Source organism: Culicoides brevitarsis, chromosome 1, assembly GCF_036172545.1.
Source record: "Culicoides brevitarsis isolate CSIRO-B50_1 chromosome 1, AGI_CSIRO_Cbre_v1, whole genome shotgun sequence".
NCBI classification, from domain to species: domain Eukaryota; kingdom Metazoa; phylum Arthropoda; class Insecta; order Diptera; family Ceratopogonidae; genus Culicoides; species Culicoides brevitarsis.
The window spans coordinates 38,155,405-38,174,119 of NC_087085.1; the positions used below are offsets into that span (position 1 = coordinate 38,155,405).

The 18,715-nt window shown below is 27.7% G+C and overlaps 5 protein-coding genes across 6 annotated transcripts; 2 read left to right on the forward strand and 3 right to left on the reverse strand.

The window, feature by feature from the left end:
• The first annotated feature begins 661 nt into the window (after nucleotides 1-661).
• Nucleotides 662-2,755, forward strand: LOC134829694 (uncharacterized). Its single transcript, XM_063842913.1, has 4 exons — nucleotides 662-725; nucleotides 2,116-2,224; nucleotides 2,318-2,420; nucleotides 2,483-2,755. The coding sequence occupies exons 2-4, from the start codon at nucleotides 2,126-2,128 to the stop codon at nucleotides 2,611-2,613; spliced, it is 333 nt and encodes a 110-aa protein (XP_063698983.1). The 5' UTR covers nucleotides 662-725; nucleotides 2,116-2,125; the 3' UTR covers nucleotides 2,614-2,755.
• Nucleotides 2,756-2,783: 28 nt separating this feature from the next.
• LOC134837785 (acidic amino acid decarboxylase GADL1-like) lies at nucleotides 2,784-5,190 on the reverse strand. Its single transcript, XM_063853172.1, has 5 exons — nucleotides 5,077-5,190; nucleotides 4,572-4,759; nucleotides 4,027-4,501; nucleotides 3,275-3,529; nucleotides 2,784-3,212 (listed from the first exon to the last, which is right to left on the reverse strand). Exons 1-5 carry the CDS (start codon nucleotides 5,188-5,190, stop codon nucleotides 2,784-2,786), a joined length of 1,461 nt encoding a protein of 486 aa, XP_063709242.1.
• A 1,404-nt stretch (nucleotides 5,191-6,594) lies between these two features.
• On the reverse strand, nucleotides 6,595-9,944 carry LOC134827920 (raf homolog serine/threonine-protein kinase Raf). 2 transcript variants are annotated; one of them, XM_063840824.1, is made up of 5 exons: nucleotides 9,611-9,944; nucleotides 8,985-9,499; nucleotides 8,797-8,911; nucleotides 7,749-7,898; nucleotides 6,595-7,689 (listed from the first exon to the last, which is right to left on the reverse strand). In XM_063840824.1, the coding sequence occupies exons 1-5, from the start codon at nucleotides 9,890-9,892 to the stop codon at nucleotides 6,733-6,735; spliced, it is 2,019 nt and encodes a 672-aa protein (XP_063696894.1). In that variant the 5' UTR covers nucleotides 9,893-9,944; the 3' UTR covers nucleotides 6,595-6,732. The 2 variants fall into 2 exon arrangements, with proteins under 2 accessions (XP_063696894.1, XP_063696884.1); XM_063840814.1 differs by having other exon boundaries at nucleotides 8,797-8,920.
• Nucleotides 9,945-13,598: 3,654 nt separating this feature from the next.
• Nucleotides 13,599-16,423, forward strand: LOC134829376 (28S rRNA (cytosine-C(5))-methyltransferase). Its single transcript, XM_063842430.1, has 3 exons — nucleotides 13,599-13,833; nucleotides 13,896-14,169; nucleotides 15,339-16,423. Exons 1-3 carry the CDS (start codon nucleotides 13,684-13,686, stop codon nucleotides 16,385-16,387), a joined length of 1,473 nt encoding a protein of 490 aa, XP_063698500.1. The 5' UTR covers nucleotides 13,599-13,683; the 3' UTR covers nucleotides 16,388-16,423.
• A 1,204-nt stretch (nucleotides 16,424-17,627) lies between these two features.
• On the reverse strand, nucleotides 17,628-18,640 carry LOC134838307 (MTRF1L release factor glutamine methyltransferase). Its single transcript, XM_063853808.1, has one exon. It carries the CDS (start codon nucleotides 18,637-18,639, stop codon nucleotides 17,707-17,709), a length of 933 nt encoding a protein of 310 aa, XP_063709878.1. The 5' UTR covers nucleotide 18,640; the 3' UTR covers nucleotides 17,628-17,706.
• Between the last annotated feature and the right edge of the window lie 75 nt (nucleotides 18,641-18,715).

Genomic DNA, 18,715 nt, shown 5'->3' on the forward strand with positions numbered 1-18,715 from the left:
TTTTTTCACATAATTCTATTTTTTTTCTAATAAAATTAATTTTTTTTAAATTGTTTTTTTTTTATAATTTTTTTTTTTAAACAATATTCACTAAAATCACCCCATCGCACATTTTCAGCCAAAAATAAATAAAAAACGAATCATAACAACAAAGACCTTGATCGCATTATTCATGAAAAATTCTATACACTTAGAAGATTCCGATATCGATATCGCTCAAGGCAAGAACGTATTTCATAACAAACATCAAGAACACTTTATGCACATTTTTTTCTCTCGACTTGCAACTAAACACACACAAATTCGTGACATGATCTCAATTAAGAAAAAAAAAATTTTTATTATTAATAGACAGGAAATGTAACATTGAACTGGTTCGTAAAATGCAAATTTTTTCGTAAAAATTGTACTTTTTTATGTGTGTGCCGCGTTAAGTACTCAAGTTTTTTTTTGTTATTTTAATTAACTTCTGAACACTTCTGAAATATAAAAAGGGAAAACTTGTCGTGTACAAGTTCGTGCCTCATACGAGCGCGTGCTTTGTGTCCTGTATGTGATGTCGCGTCTCGCAGCGTCGTCGTCGTGTCGTGTATTGACAGCCGGTTTTACATAAAAAGATCTGCTTCCTGTACTGGAACAAATAGTTTGATCTTAACAGACAGTCGTTTAAGGTGCTCGTCTCGTGTTTGCTCTCGATTTATTGCATCGCTAAAACAAATTATTAGGTAAACATTTTTTTTTCATTTCGCTCGTCCAAAAGTCGTCTTTTTATCGAAAAATCCACAAGTGAAGCAGATAAAGTTATTTACGAAAAAATATTACGTAATAATTGTTGTCAGACGAATTACATTTCTTTTTTTCGAAAAAAAAAATAAATAAAAAAAATGTATGTGCATTAAATAATATTTATATGTGATCAACAAGCGAGTAACGAAACAAAAAAAAACTTGTTAGTGACCAAAAGTGGTTTATTTGTTGTTGTTGTAAAATGTGTGTAATGAAAGTGTGTAATCTCTTTCTCAAGTGAAGTTAAAAATTAGTCGCGAACGAACCGTGGAGCAATGATAAACGTTAATAAATAAATAATTAAGAGGTTTTTATTCATTTTTTTGTGGGATACTTTTTTGATGGTTTTAAAAAAAAAGTTAACCAGAAAATCGTTAAATTGTATAAAAAATTAAATTATTTTTGGTTAAATATTTTTTTTAAATAAAAATAATCGAAAATAATTGAATTATTGTGAAAAAAAAGTTATAAAAAATATTAAAAATTAATATTTAGTGGATTTCTTTAAATTTTGTTGCTTGAGAAAAAATTAAAAAAAAATATTGAAATAAAAAATATTGAACGAAAAATTGAACTAAAATTTAAAAAAAAATATGTGACTTGTATTGAGAGAAAAATTCATATAAAATGACAAAAAACACTTTCGTGATAAAAATTTAATTTTTTAAAAATATGAAAATAAAATTTCTTAAATAAAAAATTATCAAAAAATAAGAAAATTTATAAATATATTTAATTTTAATTAAAAATTAATTTAGTGACGAAAAAAATATAAAAATATATTAAAATAAAATTAAAAAATAAAAAAAAATAAAAAAATTAAAATATTAAATTAAATAAAAAATTTTAAATTGAATTAAATGAAAAAAGTGACAAAAAATTAAATTTAAAATTAAATCAATACCTAATTGAAAATAAAATTTTGACATGTAAAATTGTTAAAAAAAAATAATGAAAAATCCAAAGTGCTTATAAAACTTTAATTTTTATCAAAAAAAAAAAAAAATAAAAAATGTTCTTTTAAAATGAAAAGTTAAAAAAAAATATATGTAAATTTTTTTTTAAAAGTAAATTGAAATTAAATGAACTTTCAAATAAAATTTATAATTAAAAAAAAATAGAAAAAAATTATTTGACAAAAATATATTTTTTTTAAATCAAATAAAATTAATTTTAAAATTTAATTTAAATTAAAATTAATTTTAAAAAATTATATTAAAAAAAATAAAAATTTAAAAAAGTTATTTTTTAATAAAATAAAATAAATTTTTAAAACAATTAAATTAAACTATTCAAAAATTAATTACCAAATAAAAATTCTCCTTGTAGAACATTCAAAATGCATTTCTTCATGTCAGTTTTGACCGTCATCATTGGCGCCAGCTCAGCCCAATTAATTATCTCACAACCACTTCCTTATGCACGTTTATCCAGTCACGTAAGTATTTTATTATTTTTTTGCTTTTAAAATTTAAATCTCATAAAAAACGCATTCCTTACCGACTTTTAATATTTTTTGTTCCTTAAACAGTCACCCAGCTCATTAGCACATCCAGAAGTCGTTGCCAACTCAATTGCCGAATCGCAATACCCACCCGAATATTTGAACGATCAATACAAGAATCCCCATATCGGTGAGTTTTTTTTTGTAAATGGATTGAAAAAAAAATTAAATTAAAATTTTAAATTTATTTAGCTGCTGCCCTTGCCCGTGAATCGCTGCCCACGAACAAAGAAATGATCGTATTCGAACGTGCCGCTGACAAAATCCCGCGCGAAAGAATATTCAAAATTTTCAAGAATGCTGGTTTCATTTCACGGAGATAAATTTTTTGACCTGTTCCTAAGTTAACTTTTTATTATTATTTTTTTTTTATTTTTTTGTAAAAGCGAAAAAATTTTATTATTTTTATTTGAGTTCTGTGAACCGATTTTTCTTAAAATTTTCCCAAAAATTACAAATTTTCGACATGACAAAGAAATAAAATTATTTATTTTTAATTAAAATTGTTTAATTCTTTCACTACTTGCTCAATATCTTCCAAAATTGCTGTCATGCTTTCCTCTGAGGGTCTCGGATGTCCAACTAATGCGACGCGGAAGAAGTTTGCCGAGTGATATTTTGGTAATTTACTCATTCCAAGCATTTGACGCCCATTTCTGACCAAAGTAGCGTGAATTTTGTACGTTATTTTGTCGATTTCTGCCCAAAAATCTGCATTTTCTTCAACATTTTGGAATTTTTTCGGGATATACCAGAAGCAAACTGATGGCGAGTTACGATTTTCGATGACAAGACGGAAATTTTGACGATTTTTTACGATGTCAGTTAAAAAGTTTGCACAATAGAAGATGTTTTCCAAATTTTCTTGAACTGCTTTCAATCCACGAGCTTTTAAAATGAGCCATAGTTTGAATCCATCGACCTAAAAATTAAAATTTTCAGTTAAAATGTGAAAAATTTAAGGATTTTAAAAGAAATTTTTACTTTTTTGCCACATTGAATACTTTTGTCTCCCGGATCGAAGCTCGTGTCGTAATGTTTTTGCTTTGGAAAGACATATCCGGCACCCGCAGCGTTACATTCAAGCAATAATCCCTTGTGACGTGTGAGAAAAACGGCACATTGCATCGGAGCGCCTCCCATTTTTTGAGCACAATAAGAAATTGAATCCGCGTGAGAACTTCCATCCATGAGTTTTTTGTATTTTTCTGAGAAAATTACGTGACCTCCGTAGCAACCCTGAAAAAAAAATAATATTTTATTTTATTTTAAATTAATTTTAATTTAATTAAAAATTATTTTTTATTTAATTTAAAATTATTTTTAAGTTAATTTTAAATAAATTAAAATTGAATTTAATTTTTTTATATTTTATTAATTAAATTTTTAAAAAAATATTTTAGTTCTCTAATTTAATTTTTTTTAATTATTTTTTTCAATTAAAATTTATTTTATATATTAAAATAATTTGTTTTAAATTAAAAAAAAAATATTTTTTAATATAATTAAAAAATGTAATTTTTTTTTTATTTAAAAATTGATTTTCATTTTTTTTTTTAATTCTAATTAACTGAATTTTAAATTAATTTTTTTAAAGATTTTTTAAAATTAAATTTCTTACTCAAATTTAATTTTTTTTAATTTAATTTTTATTGATTTTTTCATTTTTTTTTTTTAATTTTTATGATTAAAATATTTTTTTTTATAAAAATTTAAAAAAAAAATAAAAAACTCACATCAACATGCATCCACAATCCATATTTCCGACAAATCACAGCAATTTCTTGCAAATCATCGAACGCTCCCAAGACAGTCGTGCCGCTTGTTGCATTCACAAAATACGGTTCCTTCCCCTCTTCAAGCGATTTTTCAATTTTTCCAACCAAATCCGTCATCAACATCTCTCCTCGTTCATTTGTTTCGATCTCAACGACATTTTCTTCGCCGATTCCGAGCCAATTTGCGCCCTTGGTCGAACAATAATGCGATTCTCGTGACGTAAAAATAACCAAAGGCTTCATTCCCCACATTCCGCGTCGCTTCACATCGGGATATCGTTTGAACCGGGCAAGCGTCAAGGCATAAAGTGTTGCGAGACTTCCACCTGGCGTAAAAATTCCGTCACCGTTCGGGATTCCGTACAACTCAAGCAGCTTTTTGATAACGGCGTTTTCGATAAGAGCGAACATTGGCACGAGATCATAAGTTATGCTGCGAAAACAAATAAAAAATTGATAAGAAATTTTTGTTTTGATGGGTTTTTTGCTATTAAAGCACTTACGAGCAAGTATTAAGCGCTTCCATCATCCATGAGGCGAGTAAGCCATAAGAATCGTATCCAGCGAAGAGAATTCCATGAAAATGGGGATGACTGGTTTTTGTTGAATATTTCATAATTTCTCGGAGAAGAGTTTCGACTTTGGTTTCACTCAGGGGAGAGTCACCATCCACGGTAAAGTCAAATATTTTCTAAAAAAAATTTTTTTCTCAATTATTTGAATTTTAATTTAATTATTTAGTTAATTAAATTATTAAAAAATTTCAATTTTTATTTAAAAAAAATTTTTAAATTAATATTTTAATTAATTTAAATTAATAAATGAATAATTTTTATACAATTTAAAAAATTAGTTTGAAAATAATAAAAAAAATAATTTCAATATATTTTTTATTAAAAATAATAATTTTTAATTATATTTAAATAATTAAAAATAAAAACTTATTAATAATTTAATTTAAATTAAAATATAATTAATTTTTAATTCAAAAAAATATTAAATACTTACCAATAAATCCTCAGGATCCTTAAATCGAACAACCGGATCATCCTTTTTCGGTTGTAAAACTCCTTCATCTTTCAGAATTTGAAATAATTTTTCGAGCAAATTATTATCTGACATGTTTCCTCACGCAATTTCACGCAATAACTGCCAAAAATTCAATAGAAACGCTTTTTGTTAATTTAATCTAACATTTTGCTAATCTTGCCGAGTCATGTGTGAATAATTTTTTTTTTTTGATAATAAAAATTAGTAACCTAGGCAACATTACAAGAACATCTTTTTATATAAAATTTTTTTTTTTTTTTGATTGTGTGAAATAGAATGGAAAAGTACATGAAGGAAATTTAAAATTTTAATGAATTTTTGTAAGAATTTAAAAAATTGTAAAAACATTTTTTTTTAAATTTTTATATTATTTAAAATATTCATTAAAATCTCATTAAAATATTTTTTTAGAAGTTTAAAGGACAGAAAATAAAAAAAAACAATTTTTTTTTCTATTGATTGAATTACATTTATTTATTCATAATAGTAAATATTTTTTTTCGGTATTTTACAAGGGGATTCATCAATTTATATTTATTTATGTCATTTTTTTTTCAACATTATTTATATTTATATATGTACTTTTTACATTGAATATTTTTTTTTAACTTTTTGTTGCATTTTCTATGCTTTAAGAAAATAACATAAAAAATTAATGTCTCGTCCTAAAATAAATAAATTAATTTTTCTGATTTTTTTCTTTAAATAAAATTAATTTTTAATTTAAAATTTAATACATTTCTCACCATTTAATTTTAAATTTTTACTGCAGTCCTTTTTTTAAATAATTTATAAATAAATATTAAATTTAATTAATTTTTTTTAAGAGAGAATTTTAATATTTTTCTTCAAATTTTAATTTTTTTTTCAAATTTTCTTTTATTTATTAAAAAGCGCCATTTGATAATTTTTTTCCTTCAAATATTTAGGTAATAATTTATTTTTTTTTATAGAGAGAAGTTTTTTCAGTGCGATTTTTTTGCAATAATTTAATTTTTAATTATTTTTCAATATTAATATTTATATTTTTTTTTGTTTTGAAAAATCTACTGAAAATTGGAAACCCCTAATTTTTTTTTGTATACATACCACACTTTTCTGGCTCTTTTTAAATTCATAGAAGTCCTAAAATAATATTTTTTTTTAATAAATGGCACTCAGTAATTTTCTTACTTTTTAGTATTTTCAATGGATTAAGTATTTTTTTTTTTAGTTTTCATTTTTTTTTATTTTATATTTTTTTAATATATTTATATATTTAATTATTTATTTATTTTTTGATAGGCCATGAAACTATTTTTTTATTTCTTCTTCTTTATCTTTTTTTATTTATATTTTTTTTAAAGTAAAGGATTTTTTGAGGTTTTCTTGTATTTATATTTAAAGAAAAAGGTGAGAATTAAATAAATAATAAAAAAAAACAAAAAAAGTTGAAAAAATTATAATTTATTAAAATTAAAATTGAATTACATGGAATCTCATAATTTTTATTAAGGTCTTAGAGTAAGTTTTTAATACTTTTTAACAAATAAAAAGAACAAAAAAAAAAAATTAAAAGGCACGAAAAATAAAAATAATTTGTAAGTTGTGAGCAATGAGGAAAAAATTGCATTGCTATATGTTGCCGGCACCGTTAAAAAATTGAAAATTATGAAAATTAACGGGAGTCTTTGGACTAGAACACATGTACAGAAAGTCGTCGTTTTGCAGCTGACTTTGCGTCAGATTTGGCTCTGAGGCGCTCCGATGGATTTTCGGCAGAGTCCGCAGCATGTTCTCGAGCATATTGAGCAAGAGTCTAAACAACGGACGTTCATCACTCTTAAATTTAATACAATCTTCGGCGCATCGCTTCAACGCCTGCGGACAATCCGATCGAACTTTCGACATATCCGGGCGAAGTAAACCTCTGCCAACCATAAACAGAATCTGATCTTTGTTGTTGATGTGTGAATAGGGCAGGGATTCTGCCAAAAGTTCATACAACACGATCCCGAAGGCGTAAACGTCGGATTGGAATGAATAGGGATTTGTGTCTTCCATGCGAATCACTTCCGGTGCCATCCACAAGATACTTCCGGTTGGTTGGTTCGATTGCTGCGAGCCGCTCCAACGCGATTTGGCAGTTGCCAAGCCGAAATCGCCGATTTTCACGGACAAGTCTTCGTGCAGGAAAATATTGTTGCTTTTGAGATCACGATGAATGATATTTTTGGCGTGCAAGTAGTCCATGCCTTGCGCTACTTGACGCGCAATGTCGATGAGCGTGTTGAGTTTGAACTTTGTTTCGTTCACGTGGATGTGTTTGTACAAACTGGAGCCTTCGCACCATTGCGTGACGATAGCGAGTGACGGTTTACTGACACAACCCATGAAAAGGAGAATGTTGCAGTGACGCGTTTTCTTCAGCATCGCAACTTCGTTCTTGAATGCCTGTAATTGAGCGGGACTTGGCGTTTTCACGTTTAACGTTTTTACGGCGACAGGACCGTGCCAATGAGCTTTGTACACTGTTCCAAAGGAGCCGGAACCGATTCGGGGACCTATCAGGATTTCCTCCGCTTGAATATTCTAAAAAAATATTGAAAAAATTGTTAAAAAATTCCTTTGAAGGTAAAAAAAAATCTTACCCAATTTTCATCACTTTGCTTTGTGTCTCTCGGGGAGAGAAGATTTTTGTTACTTTCGTCGGCAGAACGAGCTCTTTGACGTTTGACATGTTTCAGCGTATTTGTAGGCGAGGCTTGCGTTGAATGGGAGTGTTCCTGATTTGATTGAGTCTGTAAATTAAATAAAATTATATTTTTTTAAATTTGATTTTTTAATCAATATAGAAATTTTCTTCAAAAAAAAAAAAATAAATTAAAAATTAAAATTATTTAATTTTTTTATTGAATTTTTATTTAAATTTAATTTTTTTAATTTAATTTTTGAATTTAATATAATTTTTATAAATTAAATTTTTGACAAATTTTTAATGAAAAAAGGTTAAATTTTACTCTAAATGATGAAAAATAAATGTTTTTCTGCACAATTTGTGAATTTTTGAAAATATAAAAAAAAACAAATAAATAAATAATTTAAAAATCTTTAAAATAAAATTTTTTAATAAAAAAGTAAAAAAATTAAATTTCGAGCAGAAAAAAATTACTTTTAATAATTTGAAATGTTTTTGAAAATTTTAAATAAATTAACAATAATTTTTTTTTCAAAAATCGATGAAAATATTTTAGAAATTTTAAATTTTTAAATTAATTTTAAAATAATTTAAAAAAATAAAATTTTAAAAAAATAAATTTTTAAAATGAAATTTAAAAATTATTTTAAAAAATGAAATTTTTAATATAAAATTTTAAAAAATCTTAAAAAGCTCCATAAATAAATCAGTTAAAAATAACAAAAATAAATAAAAATTTTATAAGAGAATTTTCTAAAACGTTCAAAAATTTTTTTTCTTATTTCATCAAGAAAATAAACATTTTTTTTAATTTTTGCAAATTTTGTAAACGCTAGTTTAAAAATTAATAATTATTTTTTCACTAATTTAATCAATTTTTCTTTAAAAAATTTCAAAAATATTCTTCAAAAATATTTTTTTTCATATAGAAAAATCAAAATTTTCTTTGAATCATGAAACATATTCCAACATTGTAACGTCCTTGAACTCAAAAATCTCACCTGAAATGGTTTAATGCTCTGAAGAATTTTGTGATCTGTTGCTGTTTGCGCCCTTAGCACATTATTTATACACACATTCGGCGCCGAGTTGGATCTGTCTTGCGAATTGAGAGTCCTTGGATGTCTAAAATTGAATTTTTCAACATTTTAATGAGAAATTTTACAAAAAAAATTTAAAAAATACTGACCTTCCTTGAAAAACGCTCGCTCCCGTATTGATAATTCCGGCTTGGGACTCGGGATTCGCGAGCAACAGTTGGTAGTAAGTGTCCATGTGAAGTTTACTGCAAAGCGGCGGAACCTTGTCGGCGCACCGCTGATGAAATCGATAGTTGCATTGATTGCAATAGAAACCAGTGAACAAGAGGCGTCTGCAGCATTCGCAAAAGGCGAGCGAAAAGAAGGTTTTCCGGATAAATTGATGCGAAATGTGTGTGGGAAAGCCCAAATCGAGCACTTTGACGTAAACTTCCTTGCACTTGAGCAAACTGATGTCCGTATCCCACGGAATCGGGTAATCGCTATCTTCCGTCGTCACGGCGCACATTTCAAATTTGAGGTTTCGTCGATTGAGCGCCTTCGCGAGTGCATCTCGCAACCTCAAACCCGGTATCACTTGCACACTTGTACGTTGCTGATTCGGCAGGAAGGCTCGCAGGAAGATTTTTGGCGTGCGATTGAGCGTACTGCAGTTACTTTCCGGCTGTAAAGAGAAAAAAAAAATTTTTTTTTGTTAGTAAACACGTATCCTTGAACTGCTGTCCTGCCATCTTTTTTTTCGTCTCGCGAGAGAAAAAATATTTTTTTTGCTTACCTCTGTCGTTTGATCCGTTTGATCGGTTGTGTCGGGCGTGTCGTTTTTCTGTTGCTGCAGTTTTTCGCTCAGCAATTGCTCTTTCAGCTCCAACTCGTGCAACTTTGTCGTGAGCTCCTGATATTCCTCGAGATACATCGCGGGCAGTTCCGACGCAGGAAAATCCGCGAATTTCTCGTTCAGGGCATCGATATTGTCGCGCAACAGGATAATCACATTTTTTATATTTACAAGTTCGTCGTATTCGTCCGTCACTTCTTGATCGCTATCTGTCGAGGACATTATTTTTTTGTACTCAAAGTTCCAGCTAGTCACTTATTGACATTTTTTTTACTTTATTCTGAGTCGAATGAAAGTGAACTGCTGTTATCTGTCAGGTAAATTTGTTATACTTCTTCGTGAGACGATCGAAAGTGATAATGTTATATGCGGTAAAAAACTGAAATACTTCACTGTGAAAAATTCATGTTTCGCGTCATTTTTCCCGAGTTAAAATATTTGCGAGACATGAAAATATCAAAATTTTTAGATAACTTAACTTTTTGACAAAAATGGCTTTGACACAGTTTTTTTGTTCTTGATTTAGTTTTTAAAACAAAACTATGTCAAAGGAAAAATTTTTTTTCAGTTTCAATTTTTTGGCAGTTTTGAGTTATAAAATGATTAAAAATGATAAATTATAACCCTCTGACAAATTTTTATCCATTTGGAGCAAGATTTGTCAAAAAATGGCTTTGACACAGTTTTTGACACAGTTTTTTTGCTCTTGATTTAGTTTTCAAAACAAAACTATGTCAAAGAAAAAATTTTTTTTCAGTTTCAATTTTTTGGCAGTTTTGAGTTATAAAATGATTAAAAATGATAAATTAGAGCCCTCTGACAAATTTCTATCCATTTGGAGCAAGATTTGACAAAAATAGCTTTGACACAGTTTTTGACACAGTTTTTTTGTTCTTGATTTAGTTTTCAAAACAAAACTATGTCAAAGGAAAAATTTTTTTTCAGTTTCAATTTTTTGGCAGTTTTGAGTTATAAAATGATTAAAAATGATAAATTAGAGCCCTCTGACAAATTTTTATCCATTTGGAGCAAGATTTGACAAAAATAGCTTTGACACAGTTTTTGACACAGTTTTTTTGCTCTTGATTTAGTTTTTAAAACAAAACTATGTCAAAGGAAAATTTTTTTTTCAGTTTCAATTTTTTGGCAGTTTTGAGTTATAAAATGATTAAAAATGATAAATTAGAGCCCTTTGACAAATTTTTATCCATTTGGAGCAAGATTTGACAAAAATAGCTTTGACACAGTTTTTGACACAGTTTTTTTGCTCTTGATTTAGTTTTCAAAACAAAACTATGTCAAAGAAAAAATTTTTTTTCAGTTTCAATTTTTTGGCAGTTTTGAGTTATAAAATGATTAAAAATGATAAATTAGAGCCCTCTGACAAATTTCTATCCATTTGGAGCAAGATTTGACAAAAATAGCTTTGACACAGTTTTTGACACAGTTTTTTTGCTCTTGATTTAGTTTTTAAAACAAAACTATGTCAAAGAAAAAATTTATTTTCAGTTTCAATTTTTTGGCAGTTTTGAGTTATAAAATGATTAAAAATGATAAATTAGAGCCCTCTGACAAATTTTTATCCATTTGGAGCAAGATTTGACAAAAATAGCTTTGACACAGTTTTTGACACAGTTTTTTTGCTCTTGATTTAGTTTTTAAAACAAAACTATGTCAAAGAAAATTTTTTTTTCAGTTTCAATTTTTTGGCAGTTTTGAGTTATAAAATGATTAAAAATGATAAATTAGAGCCCTCTGACAAATTTTTATCCATTTGGAGCAAGATTTGACAAAAATAGCTTTGACACAGTTTTTGACACAGTTTTTTTGTTCTTGATTTAGTTTTTAAAACAAAACTATGTCAAAGAAAAAATTTTTTTTCAGTTTCAATTTTTTGGCAGTTTTGAGTTATAAAATGATTAAAAATGATAAATTAGAGCCCTCTGACAAATTTCTATCCATTTGGAGCAAGATTTGACAAAAATAGCTTTGACACAGTTTTTGACACAGTTTTTTTGTTCTTGATTTAGTTTTCAAAACAAAACTATGTCAAAGGAAAAATTTTTTTTCAGTTTCAATTTTTTGGCAGTTTTGAGTTATAAAATGATTAAAAATGATAAATTAGAGCCCTCTGACAAATTTTTATCCATTTGGAGCAAGATTTGACAAAAATAGCTTTGACACAGTTTTTGACACAGTTTTTTTGCTCTTGATTTAGTTTTTAAAACAAAACTAGAAAATTTTTTTTTCAGTTTCAATTTTTTGGCAGTTTTGAGTTATAAAATGATTAAAAATGATAAATTAGAGCCCTTTGACAAATTTTTATCCATTTGGAGCAAGATTTGACAAAAATAGCTTTGACACAGTTTTTGGCACAGTTTTTTTGCTCTTGATTTAGTTTTTAAAACAAAACTATGTCAAAGAAAAAATTTTTTTTCAGTTTCAATTTTTTGGCAGTTTTGAGTTATAAAATGATTAAAAATGATAAATTAGAGCCCTCTGACAAATTTTTATCCATTTGGAGCAAGATTTGACAAAAATAGCTTTGACACAGTTTTTGACACAGTTTTTTTGCTCTTGATTTAGTTTTTAAAAAAAAACTATGTCAAAGAAAAATTTTTTTTTCAGTTTCAATTTTTTGGCAGTTTTGAGTTATAAAATGATTAAAAATGATAAATTAGAGCCCTCTGACAAATTTCTATCCATTTGGAGCAAGATTTGACAAAAATAGCTTTGACACAGTTTTTGACACAGTTTTTTTGCTCTTGATTTAGTTTTTAAAACAAAACTATGTCAAAGAAAAAATTTTTTTTCAGTTTCAATTTTTTGGCAGTTTTGAGTTATAAAATGATTAAAAATGATAAATTAGAGCCCTCTGACAAATTTCTATCCATTTGGAGCAAGATTTGACAAAAATAGCTTTGACACAGTTTTTGACACAGTTTTTTTGTTCTTGATTTAGTTTTCAAAACAAAACTATGTCAAAGGAAAATTTTTTTTTCAGTTTCAATTTTTTCACAGTTTTTAGTTAAAAAATGATTGAAAATGATAAATTAGAGCCCCCTGATAAATTTTTATCCATTTGGAGCAAGATTTGACAAAAATAGCTTTGACACAGTTTTTGACACAGTTTTTTTGTTCTTGATTTAGTTTTCAAAACAAAACTATGTCAAAGAAATTTTTTTTTTTCAGTTTCAATTTTTTGACAGTTTTAAGTTATAAAATGATTAAAAATGATAAATTAGAGCCCCTCTGATAAATTTTTATCCATTTGGAGCAAGATTTGACAAAAATTGCTTTGACACAGTTTTTTTGTTCTTGATTTAGTTTTTAAAACAAAACTATGTCAAAGGAAAAATTTTTTTCAGTTTCAATTTTTTAGCAGTTTTGAGTTAAAAAATGATTAAAAATGATAAATTAGAGCCCCCTGATAAATTTTTATCCATTTGGAGCAAGATTTGACAAAAATTGCTTTGACACAGTTTTTGACACAGTTTTTTTGCTCTTGATTTAGTTTTTAAAACAAAACTATGTCAAAGAAAAAATTTTTTTTCAGTTTCAATTTTTTAACAGTTTTGAGTTAAAAAATGATTAAAAATGATAAATTGTCAAAGAAATTTTTTTTCAGTTTCAATTTTTTAGCAGTTTTGAGTTATAAAATAAAAAATCTTCAAGTTTTTAAAATTTTCGCAGTATCTCGCATTATATTTCAACTTTTTCAAAAAATTGCGAGACAGTAATTTTTCACAGTATATAACAGTTTCGTCTCACGTGGGTTGTATGCCGAAAAAAGACATTTATCAAAACAAATCTGGTTCGAAATCCGAGTTTTAATTAAAAATAATTAATTTTAGCTTAGAATCAAGTCTAAAACAGAGGGAAATCCAAAGAAAAGCACTCAAACTACAAAAATCAAAGGTGTGTAAGTCAAATTTTCTGCATTTTCAGTAAAACCGAAGACATAAACAAACCACGAGAGTCACGAGGCGCGTTTCATCCACATTTCGAACATCATGGAAGAGGAAATAAACGAAGAACAACAACCGGGGAGACCCAAAAAGATCAATGTTCCGACCCAATATCGTCAGGGAGCGAAAATTTTGAAGCAAATGTGCGAAGAAGGCAAGTCCCTGAAGAATTTAGTTTACAATAATCAACATTTGGTGAGTTTTTCTGAAAAATTTCTTGAATTTTTGATGATTTTTGATTTTTTTTACTTTCATAGAGGGTCAGTAGCATGTCAAAACTCATGGGATTAATTCAATCGCACGAACAGCAGTTAGAAGAAATCATCAAAAAGACAGAAATTTTTGAAAAAGAAAAAAACTTGAACCCCTGGCTCGGTAGAATTCTCATCACAGAACTGATTTTCGGCAGAAAACAACTCATCGGTCAATCAAAACCCGTGCAATGTGTTCTCTCGTACCAAGAAGCGCTCGAAAAGGCTCTCGCTACGGTCGAAGCTCAACCAAAAGAGCAAAAACAACTGAAATACAACGGTGAGTCTGCGTAAAAAATTAATTCTCGTCTCTTTTCTGTTTCAGAAGCACTTTCCAACGCAATGACAGAAACTCCGCAACAAGCCAAGGAATCGGCATTCGCCCTTTTGTGGCTCTTTTTGTACAGTTGTGCGATGTTTACGATTCCCTTTGCCTCGTTTTTCGGTGTGCGTCACGTTTTGACCACGAAATATCAACTCGATGCGTTCACAGTGACCTGCAGCTCGGTAATTGCTGCAGTTATAACTGTCAATTTGATCATCGTGCTCTATGCGTGCCAAGGGTATCGAGATCTTGAGAAAGAAACGCCGAGCGGCGAACAAACAGAAGCGGAAGAAACTACTGCCAAAGACAAATCGACCAAAAAATCTGATTAGAGACTTAATTTTTGCAACGTTTAGTATTAGAAATTGTGAGAAAATTTGAAATTTCTCAAAAATATTCTTTTTTTGTTGGTAAAAAATGTAAAAATTCCATTTTTTGTCTTTTTTTTGTGAAGTGAATAAATTTTGAACTTCGATGTTAAAATTATAAAATTAAAAAAATAATAATTTTAATTTAAAACTTCTAAAAAATTTAGCTTGAAAAATTTTTGAGCTAAAAATATTTAATTTAAAAAAAAAAATAAAAATTATTTGAGTTTTTTTTTTAAATTAAGGTTTGAATATTTTAAAATAATTTAATTTAATTTTTAATTTTTTTTAAATGAATTTTTTTTAGTAAAAATTTTCGAATATTCTAATTTTAATTCGAAAGAATTTACTTTAAAATTAAATTAAAATTTAATTTAAAAAATTAATTAAAAATTTAATTTAAAATAATAATTTAATTAAATTTAAATTAATTAAAATTTTAAAAACTGAAAATAAATTTCAAAATAAAAAAAATATTTTCAAAAAATTTAATTTAAAAAAAAAAAGCATCTAAATTAAATTTAAAATAATTAAAATTAAATTTTTTGATCAAACCAAGTCAAAAAAAATATTTAAAAAATTTTTATTTGTTTTTAAATTAAGTCTCTAAATTTTAGCAGCTTTTAAGTACTTCAGAAATCCTCAAAAAATTATTTTAATATTTTTTTTTTCTCAAAAAATGTACAAAAAATTATTTTTTGTTATGAACTGAATAAACTTTGTTAATAATTATTTTTTCTTGTTTTCTTTTCGCAGTTCCTCGTTACGTGCGGATTAACACGATTCTCATTGATCGCAAGGAAGCCATCGAATATTGTGAGCGCGAAGGTTGGAAATTGGTTTCTAACGAATTCGACACCTACGAAGAGTTTCTGGCTGCCGTAAATGCCTTGGATGACGAATCTTTCATGATCGATTATCACATCAAGGAACTTTTGCTGTTCCCGAAGAGCTCGAAACGTTATTGGAGTTCAAATGAGCTCAAAAACGAAGGAAAATTCCTTTTACAGGACAAAGCTTCGTGTCTTCCGCCTTTTATGCTGGATCCGAAGAAAAAATCAACAGTTTTGGACATGTGCAGCGCTCCGGGCAACAAAACCGTTCAACTTGCGGCAATTATGAAGAATAAAGGCAAAATTTACGCTGTCGAAAAAAATCCCGAGCGTTACAAGTTACTTTGTGAGACAATCGAGGCTTCTGGAGTAAAAATCGTGTCTTCGATCAATTCGGACATCACCAATATCGGAAACGAACAAGCGCCAAAAGTTGAGTTTATTCTTCTCGATCCGAGTTGTTCGGGCAGCGGCATGTTAAATCGCTTCGTTCAAGACTCCGAAGCTGATAAAGACACCGCTCGCTTGTACAAACTCTCGGGACTTCAATACAAACTTTTATTTCACGCCATGACGAATTTTCCAAATGTTCAACGCATCGTTTACTCGACTTGTTCAATTTATCCGGAAGAAAATGAGGAAGTTGTTCTCGGTGCATTGCGGCATTGTAAGGATTTTAAGCTGATAAATGCCAAAGAGCTTCTTGGCGGGTATTGGACAAATACGGGAGATGAAGGAAAATATCCCGGAATTGGCGGAAATTGCATTTATTCGAGGACGGAACATGATTTGACGATCGGATTTTTTGTGGCAGTGTTCATTAGATGCGAAGAGGGCGAAGAGAATGAGTTTTACAAGGAAAAACAAGCAACGAAACGACCTTTTGTGAAAAACAAGAACGCAGAAGAGGCAGGAAAGGACAACAAATATAAGAAGAAAAAGATGATGCGCGAGGAAAATGAAGCTGAATAATTTTTTTTTTGACGAATTTAATAAATCTCTCTTTGATAAAATATAAAAAAATTATTTTTATTTAAAGACTAAATTAAAATTTTTGAATAAGGCCGTTCCAAATTTTCTCCGATGTTTTTGTCCCAAAACATTTTTTTCAAAATGGGGGGGGCAAAAAAATAAAAAAAAAGTTTTGAAATACTTTTTCATACAAAATGACAAAATGTTAACCAATTTGGGCTCTTAATGAATATTTTAGTAGTTTTTGTGGTATTTCCATTGAGATTTGATGATTTAAAATTGATCTGAAAGTATTTTAAGTTAAAAATTTAAACAAAAAAATTTCATAAAAATAACCGTCAAAAATTTTTGAAAAATAATTTTTAGGAAATATTTTTATAGAAGAAAATTAATGTAAAGTTTCGATCTTCAACACAAAACAAATTGAAAAATTGAAACTATTTTAAAAAAATTTTGAAAATTCCTTGAAAAAATTTTTAACTTTTTTTTTATTTTGCCCCATTGGACTTTCGGCTTTTGAAATGGGGCAGGGGACAAAAACATAGAAAAAAATTTGGAGCGGCCTAAAGGAGAAAAAAATTAAAAAAAATTTAAAAAATTAAAATTGGGTATTTTTGAAAATAAATATTGAATAAATATTAAAAATTAGAAAAAATAAATTTTTAATTAAAATTTACCATTAATTTTTAATTTTTTATAAAATTCTTATGAAATAAAAAAATCAATTTCGTGCCTAATATTATTTATCTTGAACGAAAAAATATCAAAAATATTTTAATTTTTTTTTTTTCGAAAAAAGAAATTTTATACAAATATGGACTAAAAAAAATATTATTTTTAGTAATTTTTATTTTTCAAAAAACAATTAAAAATTTCGGAGAAAAAGATGAAAAAAACATGAATTAAAATTAATTATTTTTGAAGAATTAAAATTAAAATTAACATTTGAATATTTAAAAAGATAAGGCAAAAATATCATAAAATTATAAAAAAAAAATTTTTATTTTTTATAAAATAAAAGAAATTAATTTCATAATTTTTATTTTATTTTTATTTATTAAAATTAAGAACAAAAATTAAAATTTTTGAAATATATTTTTTTTTAATTTTTTATTTAATAATATTATTATTTTTTTCGAAAAAAAATAAACAAATGATTTTTTTCTTGTATTTTTTTTCTTGAAAAACATTTGAAATTTCACAAAAAATGAACAGAAATTAAATTAAAATATTTTTTTAACTGAGTCAAAAATTATTATTATTATTTTTTTTATTTGTAAAAAAAATAGTCTTAACAATGAATCATAAAACGATGACGATCATTTTTTAACAAATTTAACAAACCTCTCTTTCCCGAACAGATCATTTACGGTTTTTTCATACGCAAGTCCGTCGGTTTTTCCCTTAAACCGTTCTCTCAGCATGACAGGATGCCTAAAATGCGTTTCCAACCACAAACTACCATCTTTTCTGAGATATTTTTCCGCTACTTTCAAAATATTATTAACCACATTTAATCCGTCGCCTCCTCCATCGAGCGCTCGCATGTCTTCGTACAACTTGACATCATCCTCCAACCTTTGCAACTCACGTGTGAAAACATACGGCGGATTACTCACGATTAAGTCATATTCCTGTTCGGTAAAAGGCACATTTTCATCAGTTAACTTGAATTTTTCGACAGTAAGTCTTGCTTGAACGCCAAATTTCTCTGCATTATATCGCGTTAAGCCGACTGCGAGTTCATTGACATCAAAACAGAAACCTTTGGCACTTGGGAATTCACGAAGAAGCGAGATACTGATGACTCCGGAACCCGATCCGACTTCTAAAAATTTAAATTTTTGCATTTTTTGTTGTTTTAGGTCTTCGGAGATGTAAGAAACGAGCTCTTCTGTCTCAGGTCGCGGGATGAAAACGGGAGGAATTATTTTTAGTCCTTTTAATTGGCGAAAATCCCATTCTTTGATGATGTATTGTACCGGCATGTGCGCTAATCGGGCATAAACGAGGCTTTCTAATTGAGAAATTTCACTTTCAGTCATTTTTTGGTCCATTTTTGCATCAACTTCGCCCAAATTTTGTGTTTTTAAGACGTGAGCCATGAGATTTCTCATTGACGATTCCGGTTCGGCGATTTTTTCTGCAGATAATTTCTTGGTCCATCTCGAGAGTTCCTCAGCGACAGTAGAAAATTTAAAAATTTGTGACTTTTTTTGAATTTTTTTAAAAAAATTTAAACTTTGAAGCATGTTTCCGCTGCGAGAGAACGTCGAATAACAACAAAAAACAGCTGATCTAAAAAAAAATTGTTGTGAGAGAGAGAAG

Coding starts and splice junctions, on each gene's coding strand:
- LOC134827920 (XM_063840814.1), bottom strand. CDS start 9,892: ATGTCCTCGACAGATAGCGATCAAGAAGTGACGGACGAATACGACGAA. Junction 8,921..8,984: donor GCGAGCGTTTTTCAAGGAAG/GTCAGTATTTTT, acceptor ATTCAATTTTAG/ACATCCAAGGACTCTCAATT. Junction 7,690..7,748: donor AGCAAAGTGATGAAAATTGG/GTAAGATTTTTT, acceptor ATATTTTTTTAG/AATATTCAAGCGGAGGAAAT.
- LOC134837785 (XM_063853172.1), bottom strand. CDS start 5,190: ATGTCAGATAATAATTTGCTCGAAAAATTATTTCAAATTCTGAAAGAT. Junction 4,502..4,571: donor GAAGCGCTTAATACTTGCTC/GTAAGTGCTTTA, acceptor TTGTTTTCGCAG/CATAACTTATGATCTCGTGC. Junction 3,213..3,274: donor GTATTCAATGTGGCAAAAAA/GTAAAAATTTCT, acceptor TTTAATTTTTAG/GTCGATGGATTCAAACTATG.
- LOC134829376 (XM_063842430.1), top strand. CDS start 13,684: ATGGAAGAGGAAATAAACGAAGAACAACAACCGGGGAGACCCAAAAAG. Junction 13,834..13,895: donor TTTACAATAATCAACATTTG/GTGAGTTTTTCT, acceptor TTACTTTCATAG/AGGGTCAGTAGCATGTCAAA. Junction 14,170..15,338: donor AAAACAACTGAAATACAACG/GTGAGTCTGCGT, acceptor TTCTTTTCGCAG/TTCCTCGTTACGTGCGGATT.
- LOC134829694 (XM_063842913.1), top strand. CDS start 2,126: ATGCATTTCTTCATGTCAGTTTTGACCGTCATCATTGGCGCCAGCTCA. Junction 2,225..2,317: donor ATGCACGTTTATCCAGTCAC/GTAAGTATTTTA, acceptor TTCCTTAAACAG/TCACCCAGCTCATTAGCACA. Junction 2,421..2,482: donor ATACAAGAATCCCCATATCG/GTGAGTTTTTTT, acceptor AAATTTATTTAG/CTGCTGCCCTTGCCCGTGAA.
- LOC134838307 (XM_063853808.1), bottom strand. CDS start 18,639: ATGCTTCAAAGTTTAAATTTTTTTAAAAAAATTCAAAAAAAGTCACAA.